At 34.1% G+C, this 26880-nt stretch overlaps 1 protein-coding gene across 2 annotated transcripts in view; it reads right to left on the bottom strand.

Moving 5' to 3' along the window:
• Positions 1-20756, bottom strand: part of LOC129224082 (uncharacterized) — a 56029-nt gene extending 35273 nt beyond the window's left edge. For both annotated transcript variants that reach the window (XM_054858486.1, XM_054858494.1), the window contains exons 1-2: positions 20480-20756; positions 10989-11155 (exon numbers count right to left, since the gene is read on the bottom strand). In XM_054858486.1, coding sequence (XP_054714461.1) covers positions 10989-11155; positions 20480-20609 — 297 coding nt within the window. In that variant the 5' untranslated portion in view covers positions 20610-20756. The remainder of the gene's footprint in view (positions 1-10988; positions 11156-20479) is intronic.
• Between the last annotated feature and the right edge of the window lie 6124 nt (positions 20757-26880).

The raw sequence follows: 26880 nt of genomic DNA, 5'->3' as shown, positions 1-26880 counted from the left end.
CCAGAGAAGGTTGCACAATAGTTCCTATTGAAACTGGGCTAGCCCAGAGTACATTATGATCGCTTATTACATCAAAACTAGGGTTCATCATAGGGATCATTTTCACCCTCAAAACCATTCTCACAACTTTTACGGTACTCTTAAAGGGGGAAACCAGTTTAGGAGGTCAAAGCTTTAGTATTTTTTGTGAATCTTTTGAACAGATACTTGGAGGATATTTTATTCATGTTTTAAAGTACATCTTGTAATTTTTTCAAATCATTTCCTCCAAAAATATTGGTGTTAGAAGCTGCTGTCAATGGACGGTCGCCATCAAAGCTTATTGCTGGTGGGCATTAAGCCACAATTTTTATGTGTAATTATTAATTTTTCTTAGTTGTAAATAACATATTACCTAAGAACTTGATTGTTATTAAAAAAAAAAGTTGAAAATTGCATGTTTTTGAGGTGTTTGATTACAATGTCATATTTTTTACCATTTTTCAACATTTCTTGCATTAAAAAAAATATTTTTTATTAATAAATAATATCTCAGAGGTAGGTTCATATAGAGTATAATTGAATAAAGAATACTCACACAAATTTTCAGAACGATTGGTCAATAACTCTTTGAGCTCGAATGCCCACCAGTTGAAAAAAAGTTGTTTCGAGAGAAACATGTTTGAAAAACACTGCTGTGAATGTTTTGAATCTTCACAGTCATGTTAGGCGCTCATAGCATCAGAATTAATCGGAAATTTTCCCTGAAATTTTGGCAACATATTTTTGAATAGTTTTAATAACATTTTATCACATTAAAAAAAAATTGGATTTTTCGACCCTTCTAAACTGGTTTCTCCACTTAATGTAATTTTTGATCTGATTTCAAATATTCAATTAGATTTTTTCCATCACTAAGTTTCTGCGCAATAATAGCTTTTATGTTCTTTATCCATCCAATGTTTCTCAATATCATGTAATATTTAAAACAGAGTTCACAATAAAATTTCTGTTATGAACACAGGAAATGCTGCATCAGATTGTCTGTTTAGCTTTTACTGCAGAAGCAACAGACTGCATTCAGTCTTATTGGAGCCAATTTTTGTGATAGATGTTTAATGAATTCAATCATCTTCAATATGTTTGTATTTGAACGCAACTGCGCTTTTTGCGAAATCAATTTAAAGTGAGGAGCAGTTAGTTCAATCATACTTTATTAGGAAAATTAATTTTTTACATTTGTACAGACAAACTCGCTTATAACGAGAACTCTTATTTAGAGAGAAAATCAGAATGGTTTGATCAGCACAATGTTAAGTCTATGGGCACATAACTTGGCTTTTAACGAGCAAACCCCGAATAAAGCGAGCAATATTTGGAATTTTAAAATTTCTATTCACTTCTGGCTCAATTTATACTTTCTTGGAAAAATTCCTTTAATATTCTATTGTAGCTCAATTTCAAGCTAATGAAATGTAAAAGGTTACGAAAGCGACTACAATAATGGCTAATATACACAAATTAAAGAGGGAAAACACTTAACGTACTCAGTTTGTTTTGATACACAAAAGAGTTTCACATTTTTTCAAGCTGGAGATGCAAGGGACAATGTTTCTCGAGCCACGAGTATTTCTCGAATAAAGTAACACAAGAGGTGATAAGACAGGGAAGCAAAAAACCATTTCTTTGCTTCTGTTCAAAAATAATAAATGAAACATAAAAAAAAGCAAATATATATGCGTGTTTAATGATTTTTGGCACAAATTTGTGTTTTTATGAGCACTCTGTTGTTAGGAGCAAATAACGTGGTCCTTGGCGATCGCTATAAGCGAGTTTGACTGAACTTTTGTACATTGGTACTAATAAATCTCGCAAATATGTCAAGCAGTGGCAGATACAGGGGGGGGGGTATCATGATCCCCCGAAAACTCAGGGTAATATTTCAATATTTGCTTGGAAAAATAAAAGAAATGTCGAAACCATAAGAAAAAGTAAATATCTTTTTGAATTCAAATTTTAAGGGCATTATATGAAGGGGTGGATACAAAGAGGGGGGAGGAATAATGGGAATCGTTACTCCCCCCCAATCTGCAACAATACTTTGTAATCTGTCATAAGGTTCATTGCATTTGAGTAATGAAAATGACTGCTTGAAAAAGAAGAAAACCTGAGCGAAATCACAAGAGTAATAATCATTTTTTTAATTCCCTTTTTTTGGGGTATTACGTGTCACTTTTCTATTTAAATGTAGACAGTGAAAAAGCTTTGGTTGAGACAGTCTCTTGTTCACGGTGCTGCCTTCCTTTCCGTTGTGATTTTTAGATAGTTTCTTTTTTGTTCGTACCGAGTTTATTTTTAAATGAGGTGTTAAAAGTTAGTTAAAATCAGTGTTTTGGACTTATTGTCAGGCAAAAAATTTTAAATATTAGTTTTGTGTTAGCCCAAAACGTAGTTATACGAGGTTTCCCGTCCCATTGTTTTAGACGGAAACTGTGCTGAAAAAAAGCTGGGTTTGTTAGAAAAAGGACTACCTGTAACAAAAACAGTGAAGCGTGCAGGTAACAATTCTGCAGGTAACATTATCTTTTTTGAAAAGTTGAAAAAAACTGAAGGACCCAAAAATGATGGAAACATATCCGGAGTTCTTGTATCAGACTCAGAGACTGCAATGTCTTCATTAGACTCTGATTTTTCTATAATTGAAAAGAATAGGTGAGAATTCATCAATGTTCATTTTTTAGTATTATATTAAGTGAAGTTTTAATGTATTAAATTATTAATTGAGGTTAATTAATTCTAATATGAGTATTTAATTTATAGTAGTTAAAACTAGTTAAATTTTGAACCGATTTTGCTTTTTTCGACACCTAAAGACACCCAATTCAAGAAAATTGTTGTACGTAAGACAACATTCTCGAGCATGACTCCCCCCCCCCCAAATGAAATCCCGCATCCGCTCCCGATGTCAAGGAAATGTGTAAATGAGCTGGATCACTTCTGTTATATTTGTGGGGAGTTAACATTTAAAGATCAATGATAAATTTTAGCAGCATTAGCTAAGAAATGTTATGAACTATATTTCGGTAGTAAAGTGGGGGGATCAAGTTAGAAGGTGGGTTGCACATACTTGCTGTGCTTCTTGCGTAATGGCTTTGACAGCTTGAATTAAAGTATCTCCTCACATCAGTTTTGTTGTATCTATACTGTGGCATGAGCCACAAGATCATTCTTTGAACTGTTACTTCTGAATTACAAACATTGAAAAGAATTGCACGTAAGACACACAGTAAAGTACTACAGCTTGCTATCTGCCATGAGACCAATTGGTACTTCATAGTCAAGATCTTCCTATATCGCAACTTCTTACCCATTTCCCTGGAAAAAAAAAAAAAAAAACGCTTTCCGTGTGATCAATATATCTGGAGCTTCAAATGAAGATGATTCATCTTTTCAAGAAACTCTCATTGTGTGAACTATACCCTATAAGCCATACACCATACTTGCTAATAAGCTCATGATTTCATGATTCATGGCTATGGGTACAAGGCAGCTCCAATTTGATGAGGAACCACTAGGGTTGGAGTCTGATGTTTCCTCAACATTGCTCCTAGCAAAAGAAAGCACAAGACTCCCACTTGAGTACAGACGCTGATCGTATCCCCCACTATGGATCAGACGTTACATCATCGATTTAGAATTCCTGACTTTAGCTCTGCTTTTTGCTCAAAACTCATTGCCATAAATGAAGCCTTGGGCTTCACTCCAGCCTCTGGTATTCGTGAGGTATGGATTCTGATTGATAGCAGGAGTTCCGTTCAATACTTGAGAGACTGGCCACATAATTATGATCAACGAGGGCATGCTATTATTGCCAAATTCGCTACGTTGTCCCAGGTAGGCTCTGTGTGTTTTTACAGTGGACTCCCTCTCATATTGGTATCCATTGTAAAGATGCCGCTGACAGACTCGCTGCACAAGGTAGTTACATTATCACTCCTCTATCTTCAGTTTTAAGAGTCTCGGAGGTTCATTACATGTTTATTGAAAAGTAAAAACAACTTGACTGTTACGCTGCAGAGTATCCTGGATTGTCTTTGCAGACAATCCAGGACTTGCTCAAGACTTGCCCAAACTGTCTTAGCTAGGCTAAGGTCTGGTCTTTGAAGGCTCCACAAGGGCCTATTCTACTTGCCCTTACTTGGCTATTGCTTCTTCCTCTCATATTATCTTTTGTATCGGTGCCTCTGTGGGGCAATGTCGGATGACAGTGGAAGTGTTTTTGACCTTTTGGACCTGGCTCGGGTTTGGACCAAGAGGATCAGTAACAACAAAATACTTGCTAAGCCAAAGTGATTTAAATGACCTTGTTTGAGACTTGCATCTGTCTACAAAACAGGTGGAACTATTGCATGGCAAGTTAAAATGCTAGAATCTTGTTATGAAGGAAACTAAAGTATACTTTTTTTCAAAACAGACAAAGAATTTAAAGGTTTCAATTCAAAAAAAAAAAAAAAATTTAGCATACTGTAACAGCATTGATTATCTAATGGATGCATTCAGATTTGAACATCAAACTGATACCACATAAAGGAAACCCATGAATATTTCCGATTTTTATTAGATAAAATTTAATACAACATATACTGTTGGTCAATTTGTTCTGATCTTAACCTGGCGACTCTATTTATGGGTTTACAGCTTGAGTATACCAAGTTTTGTTATTCCCTTTTGTGAATGGGACAACAAAGACAAAAATAATCATTACATCAAAATATCTGATGTGGATACCACACCTTTTGCTTTTAGCCCAGATGTGTTTAATAACTCAAAAGAATGGGTGAGCGTGCTCATGTAAAAATGTTAGAAGCAATATTTCTTAAATGATAAGCTTCTTAGGCATATTTCTATATACATAAAATCAGGGTTTGCCCATATATATCAGTTAGGGCTGGATGAAGCATAGCCAAAAACCAGTGTGCATCCTACATTGTTAAACCGGTTTAGAATTTTTCTCTAAACCAATGCATCGATATTGCTCCGATGTACAGAATGTGGTCCAGTGTTGCTGCTGTTTTAATCTCTATTTTTTTTCACACTAATGTTAATTAGCAGTGTGTCAATCCAATCTGGTTTAACAATGAAGGTGCAAAGAGTTAGAGCTTCATTTCTACCAAAAACAAGTAAAAATTGCACATGTGTTCTTAGTTATAGACGAAAGATATGTTGATGAACTAGTAAGTTTATCACACAGTTACTTACCAGAAAAAAATGCAAAATTTAAAGAGCAAAATAGCAACAAAAAATGCAACATGTATTTTGGTGTTACAAGAAGTGGAGTTCCTAGCACAGATGTCACATGGGTCGGTAACTCGTAGCGTCACCCCCCCCCCCCAAAAAAAAAAAATTTTTTTTAAATGTAAACATGATATTTATATAATTTTCAGAAACAACTCAATTCTATTTTTGTGGCATAACGAAAGTTTGGAAGACTAATGTAAACTGCGAATCTATTTTATGCAAAATTTGTCCTAGATGATATGTGTAACCTCCCCCCTCTCCCTGTAATATTGGGTACTTTATTTTTGAAAAAATTGTTAGATTAAATATATTTTAAGATATATTGGTGGAAGTTTTCAGAATTCAAGTATTTATATTTTTCATGAACAATGAAATCCTCTTTGAGTGTCCACGGTGCAGCCCTTCTCTCCCGCCACTGCTTACAAGGAACCTTTTTTTAATGCAAGAACATATGAGCTTTTGAATAGAATAAATGACTTAGAAACCATTTACTTATATCTCTTTGCACTGAAAAAACAGGCTCATTGTACTCTCAAAACATGTCTTTCATATTTTTCCCTAACTTGCACTTTTAGCACGGCTGTATAATATAATCAATTTCTTTCTGGTGCTGAAATCTGTTAATTGGTATCTGGCATGGTATATATTTTTTCTATCTTGTATATATTTTGTAAAACTTAAACAAGCAAGTTAAGTTGATAAAAAATAACTTAAAAAACCTTACATCAAGATGCGTTGCTATATCGCGATATAAGGTTGGCAACGCATCACAATGTAGAAATTCCTACATCACCTAGCTCTAATATCAGTTGATATTTATCATGACATACATATATCACAATATGTATCCGATATTTATTCTGAAAATTTCATTTTTCATATTGATATTCCACACTGCAAAATTTTCACGAGGAAAATTATGTGTTTAATTATATGAACATTATTCCGTTATTACTGAATATAACTAAAAATAAGGCACTATTTACATGGTATATTAACATATCATTAATATGATCCAATATAATATTCCTTTTCTATTTTATATTTATATTCATAAAAACATTAGTATTTTAACAAGATTAACCTAGATTAACAACGCCTGACTAATGTACTTTTTTTTTTCAATTTCTGTAATTTATAATTTTGTAAAAGTAGCCCACAAAAGAAAATTGAGTAAAAGAGCTAATGCTTAAGTAACTTGATTAAAATTAATAAAATTTTAAAGTAAAATATTAATCCTAAAATACATATAAACATTACATAATACAATAAATCATAAAACTATACTAATATAACATAAGGTTTTAAATAAGTTTTCCATGTCTTAATTTTACATAAAATTTGATATTTGTGTATATGATGCTGTAGTGTTTTTTCTGTGATTTTTTACTAGGCTTGTGTATAAATTTATCAGTTTTATAGAGTATATGAACATAATAGTCAATAACCAATATAATATCCAATATCAATTCTAATTATGCTATATTTTATTCTTAAAATATTAAAGTATCACATTTCATAAATTATTGTAGATATCAGTTACATTTTATACTATTTAAAGTACAGAAAATTTTACATAAAATCAGGGATACAATATATATATCCAATATTTATTTTGAAAATACCATGATATTTATTTTTCCAATGGCAGTATTTTCAATTAAAAATTATATTAATCCTAGTAATATTGTTCATTTATTATTAATAATAACCAAAAAGTTATTTACTATATTTTTAGGATGTAGTAATGCATCATTAATATAACAAACTAACATAATATTCCTTTTTTATTTTATAATCATAAAATTATTAGTAAATATTTTGATTCATATTGAAAGTTCCTCATTAAGTATTAAACGTTGGTCATGAAAAAAAAAATGTCTTATGACTATGCATAAACTACAGCATATTTTTTACTCTTAAATAATAATAAAACTGTAAAAGTAGTCAACAGAAGAAAAATGAGTAAAACAGCTAATGCTGTAAAAATTAATATAAGAAAATAAAGAATGATGTAAGGATGCATTTACTATTTTGAAGACCCGAGTCTGTGCTGATTGAAAATATCGGATATATATCAAAATATTTGTTATATATCAAAATATCGGATATTTTCGAACCCTGCATAAAATGCATATTTATGTATAAGTAATGAAAGAAACATTAATTTGTCTATATACTATAAGAATAGTATAAGAAAATAAACAGCAGTGATTTGAGGATGCAGTTACTATTTAAACACTCTAGTTTGAAAATATCGAATAGATATCAAAATATCCGTTATTTTCAAACTCTGCATAAAAGTATGGTAAACATAGAGAATTGGGTACTTTTCGGGAGGTAATTCACTTGGATCATTTTTAAATGTTTTCGATAATTTTGCATTTTGTTTATTGCCTTCATGTTTGGTCAAAGCTGTACTACTAGTTTGGAGATATATGTTATTTTGCCTTTTTAATGAACTTTCATGCAAAATAAATCTTGATTCATTAAAATATGGTAATGCATATGTTTTCTAGTATTGTAATATGCTTCATAAAAATTGTAGCAGCATTATTTATCATTATTTATTCATTAAAAAATATTTACACTAATAAAAAAAAACCCAGCTATCTATTAATATGTAATATAGTCATGCAATTTTATATTCATCTGCTTATTCATTTTGTAAAATGTGGTTAACTGTAAAAAATTGCTTAACATTAGTTGTTCTGTAAATAACAGTTCCTTTGTAGATATACTAGTTTAATATAGGACAGTCGGGAGGAATGAGTCAAGAATGGAACAGCAGCTGAACATGCCAAAATAAAAAGTTAAAATAATTTAAGTTGTCCCCTACAGTTATTGTTTTAAAAGTAATTATTTTTTAAATACTATGTTATTAACACAGGGTTGCCAACTGCTTCCCAAAAATAGCGTAACTCCGAAGCTTCGCAAAGAAGTTATTTTGCTCTGCATTTTTCATTTGATTTTAATTCTAACCAGGCTTATCAAAGATTGTAATAAAATTAAATTTATTGTTTTATTTTCTAGTTCATTATGACAGGCAACTAAATATGGTAAATTAAAGATTATACTCAAAGTATGACAGTGTTTAAAGCTGTTTTATTAATTTAAAAATAATAATTTTTGTTATAGTGCTTGAAATGATTATCAAAGCTGAAATTTGTTTTTTAAATAAGAGGGGTTATTTTTTATATTGAATATTCTACAAAATACCAAGCTGCTCCGCAAAATTTCAAAATGCTCCTCAAAATCACCACAGATGCTCCTCAAATATTTTCTCTAAGGTTGGCAACCCTGTTAATATGCAATGTACATATGGGGAGATGACAAGGGGAGTTCACAACACAGATTGTCCCATTGACATTTTCAGGGGAAGGCAGGGGCATGCACAGAAATTTTGGGGCCAGTCAGAAATGACCTCCACAAGCCTACTCCATATTGTTTGCCCTATAACGATCCCTACATATTTTTCACTTCTCATTTTTAAAATCTCGGGCCCCCTTCAACCACAAGCCCGGCTCTGGGGGAGGAGGGGGGGGCTTCATGGTATTTTATTGGTACACCATCACCCTTGTATTGGAGGGGGGATGGGAAAGTTCTCTGATATATGAACTGGAATAACTATGCAATAGAATTCAGTGTTCTAATATATAGAATTAATATTTAATTTAGCGCCCACTAAAAAAAGGAAATCTATTTGATATTGATTTTGAGTAAGCATTATATTTTTGATAAGGCTGTGAAGGGGTAAGAAAAGAAGGATTAACCGAATGGTTCCAGCAGGTAGATTTGGTGTCATATTTAAATTCTCGATTTTCTCTGTTGGTACTTTTCGGTACACTTTGTTCGTCAGAAAAATTATCTTGGAAAAGAGAGAATTCTGGAACATCAAGGATAGGAACGTGAAAGGTAAGAAAGGTAAAGGCTTCCCCACTTCGCCAAAGTCAACCTAAAGTTTTAAGACTTCAATTTCGAAAATGTTTCAAGAAAGATCCCTGATTCCCTAACTCTTTAACTCACTCAAAAATAGTCAAAATAACATTTCAATACTTCAGCATGGAAATTTCCTGGTAAGTGAATGCCCTTTGCTGTGGTGTTAACATTTCATTTTGTCAGCAATCACTCTCAATCAGCGATTCAGTTTCAACTCTAAGACATTTTAAGAGCGCATATAATTTTCATTTATGCATGTAAAGTTCGCAAAAAAAAAAAAAAAAAAACCCGCAAATGAAAAAAAAAATAACAAAAGATGATCAAAATTAGCAAGAAAAAAGGCTAAATTTTCAATTAGAGTCGATTACTTCGAAAATTCAGGGAGAATAGCGAGCAACTCCGCGGTCTGAAGCCCATGGCAGAAAATCAAGAGAATGTCAATGTAAATTCGTGGGCATGGAACGGTCCAGTAATCAAAGCAAATTTTTCAAACACTCAAGTTTTCTTTTTTAAGTGAAAACTGAAAGGAAGTCATCGAATTTCTTTCTGTCCTGACCTCCGTCTCAGAAATTTTGTCCAAGAAGGCTTGCACCCCTGGCCTAAACGGATCGACTGATTTTGAAAAACCTTTTTTGGGTCGAAAGGAGAGTTAATGGTGAGTGTTCTTAGCTAGGTTGCGTCGTTGGATGACCCTAGTTAATGAAGATATTAATTAAAAACCTCTAAAATTTTTTTTGCGATTTTTACAGCGAAAACATATTAAAAAATTTAGTACTAAAATAAAGAGTAATTTTTTTTACATATTTTAAGTACGGCTAAGCCTTTATTCAGCGATTAGTAACCGAATTTGTTGTTGGCCCACAAGGAAATTAAAAGCAATGATTTAAAATTTTTATCTACTGCCAGTTTTTACTTGTTAACAAATAAAATACTTGTAATTGATTTTGAATAGTATAAGGCTTTTAAATTTTCCCAATTCTACATTTTTGACCCAGTCGTCTTTTTTTTTTTTAATTTTAGTTACTTGTTAAAATTCCAAATTACGAGTTAAAACTTCACAAAATTTATTTTTTAAATACACAAAACCAAATAGAAGGGTAGGACCAGTAAAAATCAAAAATTTTTTAAAAAGGGATTTTTTGGTTATACCTTGCTGAATATAGTATTTCTAACTGTGAGAAAAATTTTATTAAAAAATCTAAGCAATATTTTTAAAATACAAATTTTAAGCTTTGCAATGATATTAATATAGCAACACAACTGCAACATGAATGTTTTGACCAACTGGCTTCACTTTCCATGGAATTGCCCTCCTGCCAAATTTTACAGTGCTACTAGAGTATTTTTTCCTAATAATAAAGCTGAAAGTCTCTTTGTCTGGGTCTCTGTCTGGATATCTCTCTGTCAGGATCTCTCTGACACGCATAGCATCTATACCATTCGGCCGATTTTACGAAATTTGGCACAGAATTAGATTGTAGCATGGGATGTGCATCTCGAAGCTAATTTTCATAAATTTAAATTGGTTCTTTTTCCATTCCAATTTTATGAACATTTTTCCTAGCATATTATCATAAAGTGGACAAGTAAATTACCAAATTATAACGTGTAACGGTAATAAGGGCAAGCAAATTAAAATAGCAAATTAGCGAGAAATTCATCATCCATTATTTGTAAATATACAGGCAAACCATATGACCCTTTATTTTTCAACTACTGGCAAAGCCTTGCGGGTACCACTAGTAAAAAAATAAAAGTATAAGATAACTTACCTCTCCAATTTCAGCAATCATTCGAGTAACAGTTTCTCCATCAACTCCATCCAGAATGGATAGATTAAATTCTTTCAAATATTTGTTAATCAACAAGGGAAAGTATTCTTTCTCAACAGCATTTGCTCCTGATAAGACTTGCAGGATTTCATTTGAATAACATCTTTCTAAAGATGGGGAAAATATTAATAAATATAAAATACATAAACATACATATATTTTTTAACAGTTTTAGAGGAGGAAAATTGTAATAAAATAAATCAATAATACAGTAATCTCCATGTAATGCAATCTTTTATGGGCAAAATGAATTTGATAACAGTAACTGAATCTGGAAATGGGAGTAATTAATCAATTTAAGTCGTACTCTCGAATTTTAAACTAAAATGAAAACGCTTTTACATTTACATACTGTAAACTTTCCAAAATTTAAAATGATCATCAATTATCTGATTGTCTAGAACTTTTGAGAAGTTCATTCATAAATTGTTCAAAATCAAGGTCTTTTAAAATTGCAGCAGTGTTGTGCTTCCAGTTTCAACACTTACAATCTTCAGTTCAAATGATTCATTTTTTTCCTATTATTCCCTTTGCAGATCTTCTGTAACTTTTTCAAAATTTGTCAAAATTGTCCCCGCAAAAGGGTTTTGGTATTTCCTTTTTTTTTTGTTATTTTTAAGGAATTACCAAAATTGAAAAAAGGAAGAAAAACCTTTTTTTTTCTTCATTTTATTTAATTTTATTTTTGTTCCAAATCGGCTACGTTCAGATAATTCTTCATCATCCTTGTTTAATAAGAATTAACCTAAATTTTATGTTTCAGATCAACCGGAGATTTGGAATAACATCAACCAGTAGACATTTTTTTTCTCTCAGTCCCCCACTTTGCCGGCCTCTACTGATTTCAATTTGATTTTTTTCCCACTACAGGGGACTCCCTCTATCTGAACACCCTGATATTCTGAACACATTTTGATGACCCTGGTAAAACTCCATAGACTTAACATAGGCTGACCTCTCTGAACACCCCAGTATTATGAACGCTATGTTTAACCCTGTTCAATTATTATCTCCTCCAAAGCAGAATACAACTAAATTTGGGACATACATTGCAGAAGATACTTGCTGCAGAACAATTCTGTTCAAATGAGAGAAGAATACTCAGGTCAATTTTCTGCAGAAATTCTATGGATTTCTGCAGATATTCTACAAGTATCTTGTAACTAAAGATATGTAATTTTGCAGTGCACAATTTTTACAGACCAGGGTTGGGTTTTGGACTGTCCAAAAATGGTTTAGGACAGGACAGGTGGTTTTTACTCTCCGAAACTGTCCAAAACAATGCTAAAGCTAAAGGGGTGTAATCTAATAAATTCGTATTTACTGCAATGTTTGTAATGCATAAATACAGACATTATTGAGGCTTAACTAATGGGTATTTGATAGAGACGTACCGAGTAGCACTTAGGCTGAGTAGCCGAGTACCGAGTACTCGGCCTTTCACTACTCGGCCGAGTACCGAGTTACCGAGTACTCGGCATTTCACTACTCGGCCGAGTTAACAAGTACCAATTATGTTTTAAGAAGAACCACTGACAAACATGTGATCAATTTTGAGCATATTGGAATAGTTGTATAGACCTCTTTGTCCATATAAAAGTTTTTAAAACTAAATTCCTGCTGAAATTTAATTTCACATTATTTAAAAAATTTTGTTTAGATCAAAAATTTTACAAAAAAATTATTTTTAAAATTAAAAATAAATAAATAAAAGGTATGATTGATTAAGTTGGAATTAAGACAAACTATACCAATCTATTTTAGTTCTAGTCCGCCAAACATAAATAATTTTTAAAAGCAAATAAAGCAAATGTGCAGGAACACTGCAAACACGTGTTTCTGCGCTACAAAGGAACGTCTTTATAAGTGCATAAAATGTGAGCTAAAGAATGTAAAGACATTCGGCAAAAAAATCTGACTTTTGTTGGATGGCTTTAAATCTACAAGCTCGCATTTTGTGCATTGAAAAAGGAATTTCCTGTAACGCCAAAACATGTGTCTGCAGTGTTCCTGCACTATGCTTTTAACGTTGTTTTATTTCCCTTTTTTTAAGCAAAAGATTTTTTATATTTCTTATAACTAATTTTTGTTTGTAGCAAAAATCTATTGTTTATGTAAAAATTCTATATTTTCTACACTTACCGTTTTTGCACAATTTTTAATAAATAAGTTTTATTAACTTTGGGGGACATTAAAATAAAGATTTATTCCATTAAAGCATTAAAAACTTCATTATTCTCAAAATTTAAAATTGACTTGTAAATGATTGCAGAATATTAAATATGCTTGCGCTTTTTTATAAATTTTAATATCTGTCTTGGACAATATTCAATTTTTTGCAACTACTCGGTATTGGCCGAGTATCTGATCAAAATTTGGCCGAGTACCGAGTACTCGGCAAATTGGCCGAGTATGCCGAGTACCGAGTAGTTACCGAGTACTCGGTACGTCTCTAGTATTTGATAATATTTTTCTCCACTATTTGTCATTAAAAAATATTTTATTTAAAAAATTGGCAATAACTATTACTAAAAACTTCCTTATATGTAACAGTTGGTAGAGTTATGAGAGGAAATTCAAAACACTACCAAGACAACTAATATCAGTTCCATTCATAACTTAAAGGAATGTTATTAAATGTGCAATATTTAGGTGCCAAAAAAAAAAGCTTTATTTTTTAAATGGTTTTTTGAAAATACATTCTATATGATGTTTTAACGAAAATTGTTTTATAAATCATAGATTACAGAACAAGAAATCAATGATTAAACACTTATATTATAAAACTTGTGTTATTCTTTTTTTAGTATATATTTTTAATATAGTACATTCTGTAACTACAAACAATTGTAATTTATTGCATTTAAGTCAATTATTGCACTATATTTTGAACACTTCTGCATACAAAATGAAATTTTTAATGAAGATTTTAATTTCTACGTAATTAGATTAAAATCCGCTGCATAAATAAGTTACATATATATTTATACTTGAATGTTCACATTGAATAAATACTAAATAGTCAAAAAAAATAAAAAAATCTATACATTTTGCTCAGTTTTTGATTGTTTTCTACAAAATATAGTTTCTTTGGACATTTTCTGACTCAAGGGTTGTGAACAGAATGGTAAAAACCTTGCCAACCCTGCTTTCATTTGCACACATGCATAAACATAGGGAAATTTGGTTACTATTATCAAAAAAAAAAAAAAAAATAATACTAAACTAATGCATACAAATTGAAATTTTAATCAAGAATTCAACTTCTATGTGACTAGATAAAAATCAGCTGCATAAAAAAGTTGAATGTTCTCCATTGAATAAATGTTCAATATAAAACATTACTTTGATACATTTTATTCTGTTTTTGATGTTTTCTCACAGAATACAATTTTTCTAAAAATATAGTTTTGGACACTTTCGGACAGTTTTGGACTCAAGGGTTTTGGATAGGATGGTAAAAACCAGGGTTTTTACCGTAGTGTCCAAAACCTTGCCAACCCTGTTACAGACTTCATCAAATTAGGAGTAAATCTAAAATTTCTGCAAATTACGCTTTCTTAGCTGAAAACTTTTGCAAAATGTCGAGCTTAATGCATCATTTGCCGGAACTTAGGATTTACTTCTTCTTTAAGAAATCAACCGAATTTCTTTGGAGGAACAGAGACAGTCCTTTTAGGTGCCTTGAATGGAGACATATAGCATAGGGTTTCGCATTCTCTGTCAAGAATGTGAGCCTGAAATTTTAATTTCACCCTTTTTTCTGAAGTATAACCAAGTCCTGAACAAATAAATAAAAAGTTCCTTTCATACTCCAGTATGAAATAATTTTGATTTTAGAATCATGGTTTTTGAAAAAAGCCATGTTTTTCCATATAGAATTACGTTTTCGTTAATGGTTAAATTTGACAATGTTTTGAAGGTAAGTTTGTAATGCAAAATTTTTTTCTTGCATAACAATTTGGTAAAATACTTTTATACGGCAGAAGATCACAAAGTATTTTGCTCAGGGGGTTGTCTCTATACTGAATATGTTCACAATCGGTATAAATCGAGAATTCCCATGAATCAAATTGGAAAACCTGAAATACATTCACGATTTTGTCACAAAGATTGAACGGCATTAAAGAGAAAATGGAGAGAGGAGGAATTAAATTATTTTTTTGGGAAATAATTCATTTGAGCAATATGAGCCTGAAGTTTCTGCCACTGAATTATATTTCAAGAATCCAACCCATTGCATCAAGATCTTCAAAGTACGGTATTTTCTGACCCATAATACGCATTGCGGTTTTTTCCCTGAAACAAAGAATTTCGGCATATAATCCATGGCGGCGCATTGTCCGCACACGTTCGGTATTTTCCTTACATCATATACCATACGGAAATATTATTTTGCACTCCATTATAAATGGTAATGTTTTGCCCAACTCTTCGTAGTTAGAAAAGTTGAGTATGAAACTTGTATATTTATACAACAAACATTTTTTGCTCAAACCAGGGTTAGTATAAAGTATGAGACACTAATGGCTGCTCATTTGACTCAGAGTCACTACTTTCACTTGCAGTAAGAAACCTTGCTTTGCAAAATGAATTTTGTATTGTTGATGCCGTAACATTGTTAAAGGCAGAGTTCACCAATTTCGACATATGAAGCCCTTTTCATATTGCCACCTGCCGTAAACTAGTGGTCCTCTGAAGAAATTCATTGTTCCCAATGGCCTCGGATTTTGCTCTTAAATGAACGATTCACCTCGAGGTCCAACGGTTGCAGCTTCTTCGTCAGACCTCCAAGGACAATTGCTGGTTTCGACGAAACCACCTTCATAGAACTTTTCACATAATCTTTTGAGATGTGCCCGTAATGAATCCATTATGAGGAGAACCGCAGGACGGAAAAAAAACGCTGCCTCCCTAACGCCATACACTTTACAAAGACGATATCATTAGCTCCGAGTTCATAAAAACCTTCTTATTTGCTCGCACCTCAACACCTTTCGAGAAGTTCTCCTAGGGAAGGGTTTTCTGTTTGAAAATCAACATCAGAGGGAATTTGGTTCCATCAGAGGCACAGGACAGCACAACCGTAAAGTTGCTTTTCTCATGTCCTGTTGTGACAATGTGCACAGTCGAAACCCTACGAGTGTCAACTGTTCTATTTTGGGGGGCAGTCAAAAGAAAGTGGGACTTAGTCCATATAAATGATTTAGCACAATTGGAAATTGTTTTCTGTAATTCTCTTTTTACAGTATTGCCGAAAGCTTTCCGATTCAAGCTCCTAATCATTGGGAAGATTCTGGCCATCCATAGTTCTCTGCCACATGGACAGATAGTATCATTTTATGACATGATAGCACTACGTAGCTCCACCATGGATATTAGCGATGTACATTTCCTTATCGATGTTCTAGGCCTTCACACGCATTTTTACGGTGGACACTGGATGGCCTTGCTCCCATTCCTCCAACACATAACGATTCAGCTGTTCCTCTTGCACAGGACATGTGTAAGTTTTCCATGCCGGTCAGGTCTATGCTTTTTATTAGACAGAAAAGACTTGCTCATTTTTTTGCCATAGTCTCATATTGGACTCATCAATGTTGAACAAATGAGCGGCCTTCCTATTTTCTACTTCTTCTGCCTTTTCAATTGCATTTAACCCAAACACTGCAGTGTAGACTCCCTGCTGTTGATGTGTCTGCTCTTGAATCAACAGCAGAAAATGTTTTAAGTAATAAGATTTCAATTATTTAAGATGACAATTATTAGGATTATTGCTAGTGTCCCAAGGTGCCCCACCTAGTGGGGCAGGTTGGGTGTGTAATGACTTTTTAATTTTTTTATGAAAATTTGTTTTGATGAAATAATGGAGTAAAATTAATTTTCATTGAAGCAAAAGTGTCTAAATTGCATGTTCAGCTAAGTTTGGTGATAATTAGTTTGAAAATAAAATTTCTAAAACTCATTATCTAAAAAGCTCCGAGGTACCCCACCTTCCCCTAAAATCACGTTGTAATAAAAGCCGAGCGGCTGTTAGAGAAGTGGATGCGATGAGATTTCAAAATTCAGAATTGTTTTTGGGATCGTTCAATTTTCTAGTTTTAATAGCTTTTATATAGTGTTAAATCACTCAAGATTTCTAAAATGCTCTTTTAGGCAGTTACTTTCTTTTCGCATTGGACATTTTTCTAAAATAAATTTTCATGAAAGAAAATTTCAATTCTCCACTTCTCCAGGTCAGAAATTTGCTTATTTTTCCCCATGACATTGAGTTATAAATGGAATTGAAATTAGTTGTCTTGATAGTGTTGTGAGTTTCTTTTCATAAATCTACCAACTATTGCATTGGGAAGTTTTTACGGAGTTATTGGCTATTTTAGAAGTAAAATATTTTTTAAATCACCATTTCAGAACAAAATATTATTAAATACTCATAATTTAAAGCTTAATAATATTTACAATACATTACGAATATTACAGTAAATACAAAGTGATTATATTACATCCTTTTAGCTTTAGTAAACTTTTGAACAGTTTAAGACTTTCAGATGGTAAAAACCACTGTCTTCTCCTTAACCAGTTTCGGACAGTCGAAAACCCAACCCTATAGGTTTGATTCAAGGAAAAGTCAAAGTCATGTACCAACCCTTTCACTTGATTTTCTTACTGTAAAATAAATAGTAGTTGAAACAAACCTGGATCTATAAACTTCGGACCCCCCTGCAACAAAATCTGTCGGGCCCCAGACAGGGTTGGCAAGTTTCTGCCAAGTGGTTAAAATCACTGGTAGAAACGGATTAAACCAGCATGGCAAAAACCCTTTTTGGCCTTATTTGTGGCAGAAACTGGCAAAAACTCAACACAAAAAAATAATTAATGACAATAGGAAGGAAGTGGTCGGGAAAAACAATTAAATGTTAACAAAATTTCAATTTATTTACAATATTATCACCATTAACAAAGGAGATTTTGTCAAGTCCAGAATAACTAACAGGTATTATAATTTAGGAAAAAAGCAAGATTAACAAAACATTTTTATGTACTGCATATTTTTTTAAACTGGTCCATATTGTAGCTGGAATAGCTATTATAACTTGACTACAAAAATATGTTTCAGGAAATGAGGCTACTTTGTTTAACAAAGCTATATTATGTGTAAAATTTGTGTATGGAAAGTAATTCTGTTATTCTTCTTGAGCACATGATAATCTTAGTCCCAAGCACTTAGAATGAAGCATAATCTAGCAAATGATAATCAGTAACTCCCTGTTTAAATCTGTAGCTATGTCACATCTTTTTAAGCACCGTTAAGATTCCTGATCTTCGTTAGATTAATCTAAAAGTTACGAGAATGTGCAACTGAACAATTCTCTTTCAGAACTAAATTAAGATCAATAGCAATGGATTTTACTTCTTACAATGATAAAAAGGATTTGTATTTTTTAGTTTACTTAAACAAAGACTAGTAGATCAAAATTTTTTTAATTTTTGACAGTTCCTGCCGGTTATAACCACTTTTTGCCACTGGCAGGGTAAAAACTATTGGGTTGTTCGGAAAGTAATTTCGTTTTTTCCCGTCAGAGGACTTAATTACGTTATTTCGAAACCAACTTCACACTTAAGCCGCATAACCATTATATGTCTTGAGAGCTGATATTGCAAGGCTTGTGTGTGAAAAAGTTCTATTAATTCTACGCAGTAGTTTTTGGTTGGTGCCCTTTTAAATATGGAGAGCAATAAGCAGCATTTTCGTCATATTTTACTTTTTTACTTCAGAAAAGGTAAAAATGCTGTCCAAGCGAGAAAAAAATTGACGGATGTGTATGGAGAAGGCGTGTTAACAGTACGCCAGTGCCAGAACTGGTTTGCAAAATTTCGATCCGGCAATTTTGATGTCGAAGATGCACCACGGTCTGGAAGGCCGGTCGAAGCTGACAAAGATGCGATAAAGGCATTAGTTGATGCAAATCGGCGAATAACCACACGAGAGATCGGTGAGAGATTAAATTTGTCGAATTCGACTGTTTATGGCCATTTGAAAGGCATGGGCTTAACCTCGAAGCTCGATGTGTGGGTGCCCCATGTCCTTACGGAACCTCACACAAGTTTGGTCACTCGCCAAAAACTTTTACAGCTTGAATGGGACGTACTGCAACATCCACCATATTCTCCAGATCTGGCGCCTTCCGACTACTATTTGTTCCGGTCCCTGCAAAATTTTTTGGATGGCAAAACCTTTACCTCAAATGAAGATGTCAAAAACCACCTGAACCAGTTTTTTGCCAGCAAGGACCAAAACTTTTATGAGAGGGGAATTATGTTACTGCCAGAAAGATGGCAAAAGGTGTTGGACCAGAATGGCCAATATATAATTTAATAAAATATTTATTCATTATACGAAAACTGTCTTTCATGTTCCCCCCCAAAAAAAAAACGAAATGACTTTCCGAACAACCCAATAGTTTCTGCCGACAAAAAGCCAACCCTGGCCCCAGAGGCCCAGTGTTTCATTTGCAACATTAATAAGTGTTAGTGCTATTTTTTCCCCGATTTCCTAATTCATTTATTGGGCCGTTGGGACCCTTAAGGACCCCACACCCCCTTCATACCGCTGGTACGCAAATTCGAGCACATGTTGGAAATCAGGAAAAAAAAACACTGAAAACTTCTTTTAAGTTTGAATCAAAGAAGTTTTTCAAACATAATTTGATTAATTTTAAATTTTTTTTTCAGGATTAAATATTAATTAAGTACTTGAACTACAAAACCGGCAAATTTGAAAAGTTGTATCCAAAGTATAGATTAATACGCTTTTTAGTAAAGGGGGGGTGGGCGAAATTTTGAAGTTACGCTACAGGAACCAATGCTCTAATTCATCTTAGCTGATGGATGATTTAGCTTTGTGTTAATGTCACACCTCCGTAGCTTTGAATTGAATATAACTAAGTTTTGATATTTCCCAAAGCAATAATAAGTAGAACATTTAACACTGAAGGAGAACCAATTTTACGGTCAGGAAACCAAACTAAGCAGACATTGTAACATAATGAGTAGGTTCATTGGGACGGCTGTGTGTCTAGCGACCAGCTGGTTACATTTTGCAATGCGTTTTTTGTACAGCTTAAATACCTGTTTGTAATAGTTTTCACATGTAATACTAGTTCAAACTAAGTTATTATTTTTTTCTTTTGCCAACATCGTTCACCAAAGAAGAAAATTATCGACCAATGCACTAGCACATTTTGAGAATCAAAACTTACTCAGAAGCTCTCGATAACATCAACCTTTCCAATTCAAATTCCTTCAACAGACTGAGTAAAAAAGCAGGCAAAAGAACAGGATTGAAATTTATACATGCGATTAAATAATTACTGATGGAAAACTATGGTTTGAGCTTTAAGCATGTCTTAAAAATTAATAAAAATTCTTACGCAAAAATTCGAAATTTCTCTTCAATGTGGCATCCTTAGTGGTATTAAAAACATGACAAAAGCGATCTAACTCTCCTATAATAACTTTAAGACATCTGTTTTGTAAAGTCAGGAGTTCTACGAAATCCATTATTTAAAAAAAAAGAACAGTTACGAAGCTTTATCTTAGATAATTTCTAAACCCAAAACGAACAAGAAGATAAATTTAAACGTATCAGAACAACTAACTACTACGAACACCAAAGGTAGAACATGATGGAAATTTTAACAATATAGTAAACTCATACCGGGCACCCAAAGGACTTTGTTGAGTTGCAACCCAAACCACCCGGTCATGCACGTTCGGTTAAATCTGCAACGATTTAGCTCTGACGTCACTAGAATGAGTGGACTGGACTCGGAAGACATAGAAAAAGTTTTAGATTTTATTCAGGGGAAAAAAAATTAATTTGAATTTTGACATTTTGAATTCAAATTACGTTTTTCGCAATCACGAGTGTGTATAGATGTGTAGGCGTGTGTGCTTGTGTGGATGTATATGTGTTATTGATGTGTGGTGTTATTGATGTGTTATTGATGTCAGGTTTATTGATGTGTGGAGTAGATGTAAACGAGATTGGATTGCTAGGGATGGCCTACATCTGAGCTCTACAGGGATCAAAATGGTTAGTGGTTTGGTTTTAGAGGCTTCAGAATCAAAAAACTAAGTTGGAATGGGGGGCATGGTTTAAGGAGCAGAATTCGAAAGGGTACTAACTATCGGGATTTTAGTAGAAACGGAAATAGGGTGGCTAATAAAAGAAAAGATTTTAACACTTGGGATTCAAACAATCGTGCAGCATTAAATAAAAGTAAGATGGGCTTACTTAAGGTTTTTTATACAAATGCTCGTAGTATTAGGAACAAGATGGAAGAATTGAAAAGCATAATTATAGACGAGAGGTTGGATATTATTGGAGTTACCGAGACATGGGCTACCGAAAGTGATGATGATTTATTATCTATTGCTGGGTATAATTTGTTTAGACAAGATAGAGTAGATAAAAGAGGTGGTGGGGTTTTATTTTATGTCAGAGACACTTTAATTTGCAATGAATTGGTAATTAACGATAAACCTAATGAGATTGATATGATTTGGATGGAGTTGATTAGTAATAAGGGCAAAAAACTACGTTTGGGGAATATTTATAGGCCACCCAACTTAAGCCAGGGTCAAGACAAACAGATGTTTAGTATTATTAGTGACATTTCTAGCAAGGGGTCAGTCATCATAATGGGAGATTTTAATTTTCCAGGAATTGATTGGAATAATTTTTACCATAGTAATAGCAGAGAAGAGGATTTTTTGAAAGTAATTGGTGACTGTTTCTTAGATCAAATTGTAACTCAGGGTACTCGACAGGACGCGATTTTAGATCTAGTTTTCTGCGACATGGAAGGCTCTGTTCAGGGGTTATGTGTAGGGGAACACATTGGAGATAGTGACCACAACAGTATTAGGTTTGGGATTAAATTTGATATGCACAAAGTAGAGAATTTTAGGTTTGTGCCCAATTTCAGAAATACTGACTTTGTGGCACTTCGGCAGAGTTTGAAAGCAGTTTTTCCTTCTGGATTGGACAATAGCGATGTGAATCTTCAGTGGGCAGAGTTTAAGGAAAATCTAGCGAATACGGTTAGGGATCATGTTCCTTTTAGGAGAAAGGGTGTCAACAATAAAATTTGGCCAATGTGGTTCTCCAGGGAAACTAAAGACGCTCTAAATTACAAGCAAGCTGCTTTTCATAGGTTTAGAGAAACAGGTCACAGTGCAGATAGGCTCCAATATTGTAAGGCAAGGCGTAAATTTAAGTATTTGGTACGGATTCAGAAAAGGGAGTTGGAGCAAAGACTGGCAGATAACATAAACAGGAATCCCAAGAGGTTTTTTGCATACGCTAATTCGGGGAAAGTTCGAAATAGTCATGTTGGGCCACTGGTTGATGAGCACGGAATTTTAATTCAGGACGATAGTGATATTGCTAATGTTCTTAATAACTTTTTTTCGAGTGTTTTTAACGATAACTGTATCTCAACAGCTGACACCAACAAGACACAAGCTATAGTACAGCTTGAGGACTTTGTATTTTCCAGGGATGACGTTTTACTTCATTTGAAAAAAATTAAAGAGACTAAGGCTCCGGGACCAGATAATATTTATCCGAAAATTTTAGTTGAATGTGCAGAGGAATTAGCAGATGTAATCGCAAACATTTTCAATGCTTCTTATAATTCGGGGACAGTGCCAGAGGACTGGAAGCTGGCTAACATTACACCGCTCTTCAAGAAAGGGTCTAAAGGAAGTGCGGGAAATTATAGACCTGTGAGTCTAACTTCGGTGGTTTGCAAAATTTTTGAAACATTGATGAAAATTAAGATAGTAAATTTTCTAGAGACTAATAATCTATCGACTAGTTTTCAGTACGGTTTTAGGAAAGGTAAATCTTGTGCAACTAATTTATTACATTTCTATGACAAAGTTACCATGGCTTTGGACAATAAGAAGCCTGTAGATGTTGTTTACATTGATTTTCAAAAAGCTTTCGATAAGGTACCGCATGTTGCTCTACTTAGCAAATTAGCTGATATAGGAATAGGAGGGAAAACTTTCATTTGGGTAAAAAATTGGCTGACCGGAAGGAAACAAAGAGTAGTTGTAAGGGGAAATTATTCTAATTGGAGTGAGGTCTTAAGCGGGGTTCCTCAAGGATCAGTGTTAGGGCCTGTTTCGTTCATTGTCTTTATGAACGATATTCACAAAAATATTTCTGGGAACATGAATTGTTTTGCTGATGATGTCAAAGTTATGGGAACTGTAGAAAATGAAGAACAAGCAAATCAGCTGCAAGAGGATCTAGATCATATTACGGAGTGGGCTGATAAATGGGGTATGGCTGTTAATGTTGGGAAATGTGAAGTGCTACATTTAGGGCATGGAAATAAGTGTACAAGTTATTATTTGCAAGGTTCAGTCATTAGTCAGGCAGACAAAGTTACTGATCTGGGGGTCCTAATAAGTCAGGATTTAAAGTTTAGCCAACAGTGCAGCATTGCTAGCAACAAAGCCAATAAGATGCTTGGGTTTATCAATAGATCTATTTCAAATAAATCTAAAGAAGTTCTTCTGCCCTTATATAGAAGTTTGGTAAGACCCCATTTGGAGTATGCTGTTCAGTTTTGGTCTCCTTATCTTAAGAAAGACATTAATGTATTGGAAAGGGTTCAAAGGCGGGCTACAAGGCTAATAAGTGGACTTTCCCACTTAGATTATGATTCCTGGCTTAGAAGGCTAAAAATGTACAGTCTTGAGCAAAGAAGAGACCGAGGGGACATGATTCAGCTGTTTAAATTTATTAAAACGAAAGATGTTACGGGGCTAAAGTTTAGCACTGAAAACAGGACAAGGGGTCATTGTTTTAAGCTATTTAAATCTCAGGCTAACATGGATATCAGGAAAAATTATTATTTTAGCAGGGTAGTGGAACCTTGGAACAGTTTACCGGAAGAGGTGGTAATGAGCAAAGGAGTAGACAGTTTTAAGAGGGCCATTGATCTTCACTGGGGATTGTAAATTGACTAGGACCAGTCTAGTTGGGCGCAGAGCCTGTTGCTGGTCGTCACTTTTGTATTTGTATTTGTATTTGTGTGTGTAGGCGTGTGTGTTTGTGTCTGTGTACAGGCATGAGTGTGTGGGTGTATGTGTGTATATGTAGGCGTGTGTGTGTGTTTGTGTGGGTATGGGTGTGTATGCAGCGGCGTAGCGTAGTTTTCTGCCGCCCGGGGCAGGCACCAAATTTGCCGCCCCTCTTACATTTTCCTGCTATATGTCCCCCCCTCACACACAACATGCTTAATATTTTACGCAACGAAAATAAGATTATTTTAATCTGAAACATGTTTTACATTTTAATATAATATTACTTCAACAGGAAAATACTGTTGATCGAAAAATTCTAATAAACATTTTTTTAAATTATTGCATTGTGAGAGGTAATATTTTCCCTAGATAAAAACATTTTATACATGATCTAAAACTATGTATACTGGTAGTATTTCTTAATCCTTTTATTGAAAAGAAGAAGAAAAAATATGATTATAAATTACTTGATCGATACATTTTTTTATACTTGAAAAGATTTTTTCTTCTTAACCTAAAATTTTAATTTTCAACTTTTCATCAACGGAAATTCTTTAACAACACTATCAATATCGATTGTATAAGAAGTTTCTGTAAAATGTTGTATAAATGTCGTTTTTTAAAATGACCCCCGAATCCAAATATGCAGGCCCGGATCTGTGTACCCGCTGACCCCGCAGTGCGAGGGGGAGGGCACGGTCAGCGGCCCGACGGCCCGCGAAACTGAAAAAAAAAAAAGAAAAGAAAAAAGAAACTAACACTAAGACGTATTAACGTTGCAAATATACACTGTGGTCTCTGGGGAGGAGCCCTGCAGATTTATTTGAAGAATCTCCAACCTTTATATATCCGGACCGGAAAATATGACCACTGTTTCCCGTTTAGCTCTATTACCCACCCCGTTTTGAAGTTCTGGAGATCTAATTCCTCCCCCTCTTAAAATTTTTAAGCCAATATTTTTATTTGGAGTGGTAGGGAGCATTATATTAATCGTTAACATTCGTCTGGGTGACTAAAAAAAAGAAAAGTTTAAAAAGATGAGCATTTGTAGCAAGGAGGGCGAAATGGGAAGATTGGGCGCCGACTATTGGGCGCCGGGAACTTTGGGCGCCGAGCATTTTGGGCGCCGGGAACTTTGGGCGCCGAGCATTTTGGGCGCCGGGAACATTGGGCGCCGAGCACTTTGGGCGCCGGGAACTTTGGGCGCCGAGCACTTTGGGCGCCGGGAACTTTGGGCGCCGAGCATATTGTGCCCAGTATTCCCGGGGCCTAAAATGCTTGGCGCCCAATGTTTCCGGTGTCCAAAATGCTCGGCGCCCAATGTTCCCGGCGGCGAAATTTGAAACGCTCTCAATGCTTACGTTACGGTAGCTACCAGTTAGTTAACCACGTGACAGCTAATGATCACGTGCTCCAATCAACTGCTTAGAACGGTAACCGGTTGATCATAGAACGCTGCGGTTAGTAACCGGTCGACCTGTGAGGTTCGTCGAACGCAAGGAATGCTTGCGTTCGCCGAGCTCAACTGGTAGCTACCGGTTAATCGATCACGTGACATCTAATGATCACGCAGCGGTTAGCAACCGGTTACTCAGTGGTCGACCGGTTAGGATCGCCGAACAAAAACCAATTACAGTACATTTGCGAAATGAGAAATAAAAACGAGCGCGTTCTATTAAACAGCATGAGGACCTGGATACATTAAAGCCGAGTAAAATGTAAACAGAGCCGCCCCTTTAAATTGTGAGGTAGAAATTGCAATGCGAAATTTTGCTGTTTAAAGTTTTAGTTCGTTTTAATTTCACGATTTACTGTTTTTTGTGTGGTGAAATATTTCTGTTTTCGTAGGGTTTCTTCTGAATCTTAATTTACGTCTGTATTGTTGTTATGTTTGGAACCCTTTCCCCCAACTACCAATTACTTCTGAAGTGCTCCAAATTCAGAGTTAATTACAATACAATATGAATGGCAACCCCTTCTGCAAGTTTTCCGGATTTTTCGCATGCCATAAATGTAAGGGAAAAAAACGGAAACGAACAAGTTCAAAGGGTGCAAGAATGCACTAGCCAACTATCACAGGTGCTATGAATTCAAAGTCAATTATACAATATTTGCTGTAAACTTCTTCGATAGGGAACATTTTAATATAATTAAGATTTTGGTGCAATCTGCAAATTGTTATCAATTATCAGTTCATTCAGGCAAAATTAACAAGGCCAAAAAAAAAAAATTTTTTTTAGAGGTCTGAATGTATTATTATCATTAGCATACAAATGAACTCACACCTATTAGACTATAATGATTTAGTACAGTTAAGGAGTGACCGAGCTTGGAGCATAAAACAATCGAAATGGAAAAGCTTACAGTTCCTGGGGCCAATGACTACTGATTACGAGTAGTTGGTGGTAGCCAAACGTGTCATTTTAATTTTTTCTAGGAAATGGGGGGGGGGGGGGAGTGTGCAAAGGCTGACACTGGTCGCTCAAATTCTCACGAGCCCCACAGAGCATAGGAGCAGTGACTCAACATCTTCCCACCCATCCTTTCCCCTTTTTATTTTATTTTTTATAAAACTAAAAACTGAGACAGATGAAGGTGAAATTAAATTAAATGAAAAGGATTATATTCTTTCCTGAGACAAAATGTATTTCTTAGATCCTTAAATGATAGTATTTTTTACAGATTTTCTCACGACATTTTTATTGTTAAAAACTTTATGAAATAA

Source organism: Uloborus diversus, chromosome 1 (assembly GCF_026930045.1).
Source record: "Uloborus diversus isolate 005 chromosome 1, Udiv.v.3.1, whole genome shotgun sequence".
NCBI lineage: Eukaryota > Metazoa > Arthropoda > Arachnida > Araneae > Uloboridae > Uloborus > Uloborus diversus.
Note: the sequence above shows the minus strand (reverse complement) of the source record. Positions and strands in the feature narration are given on the sequence as shown.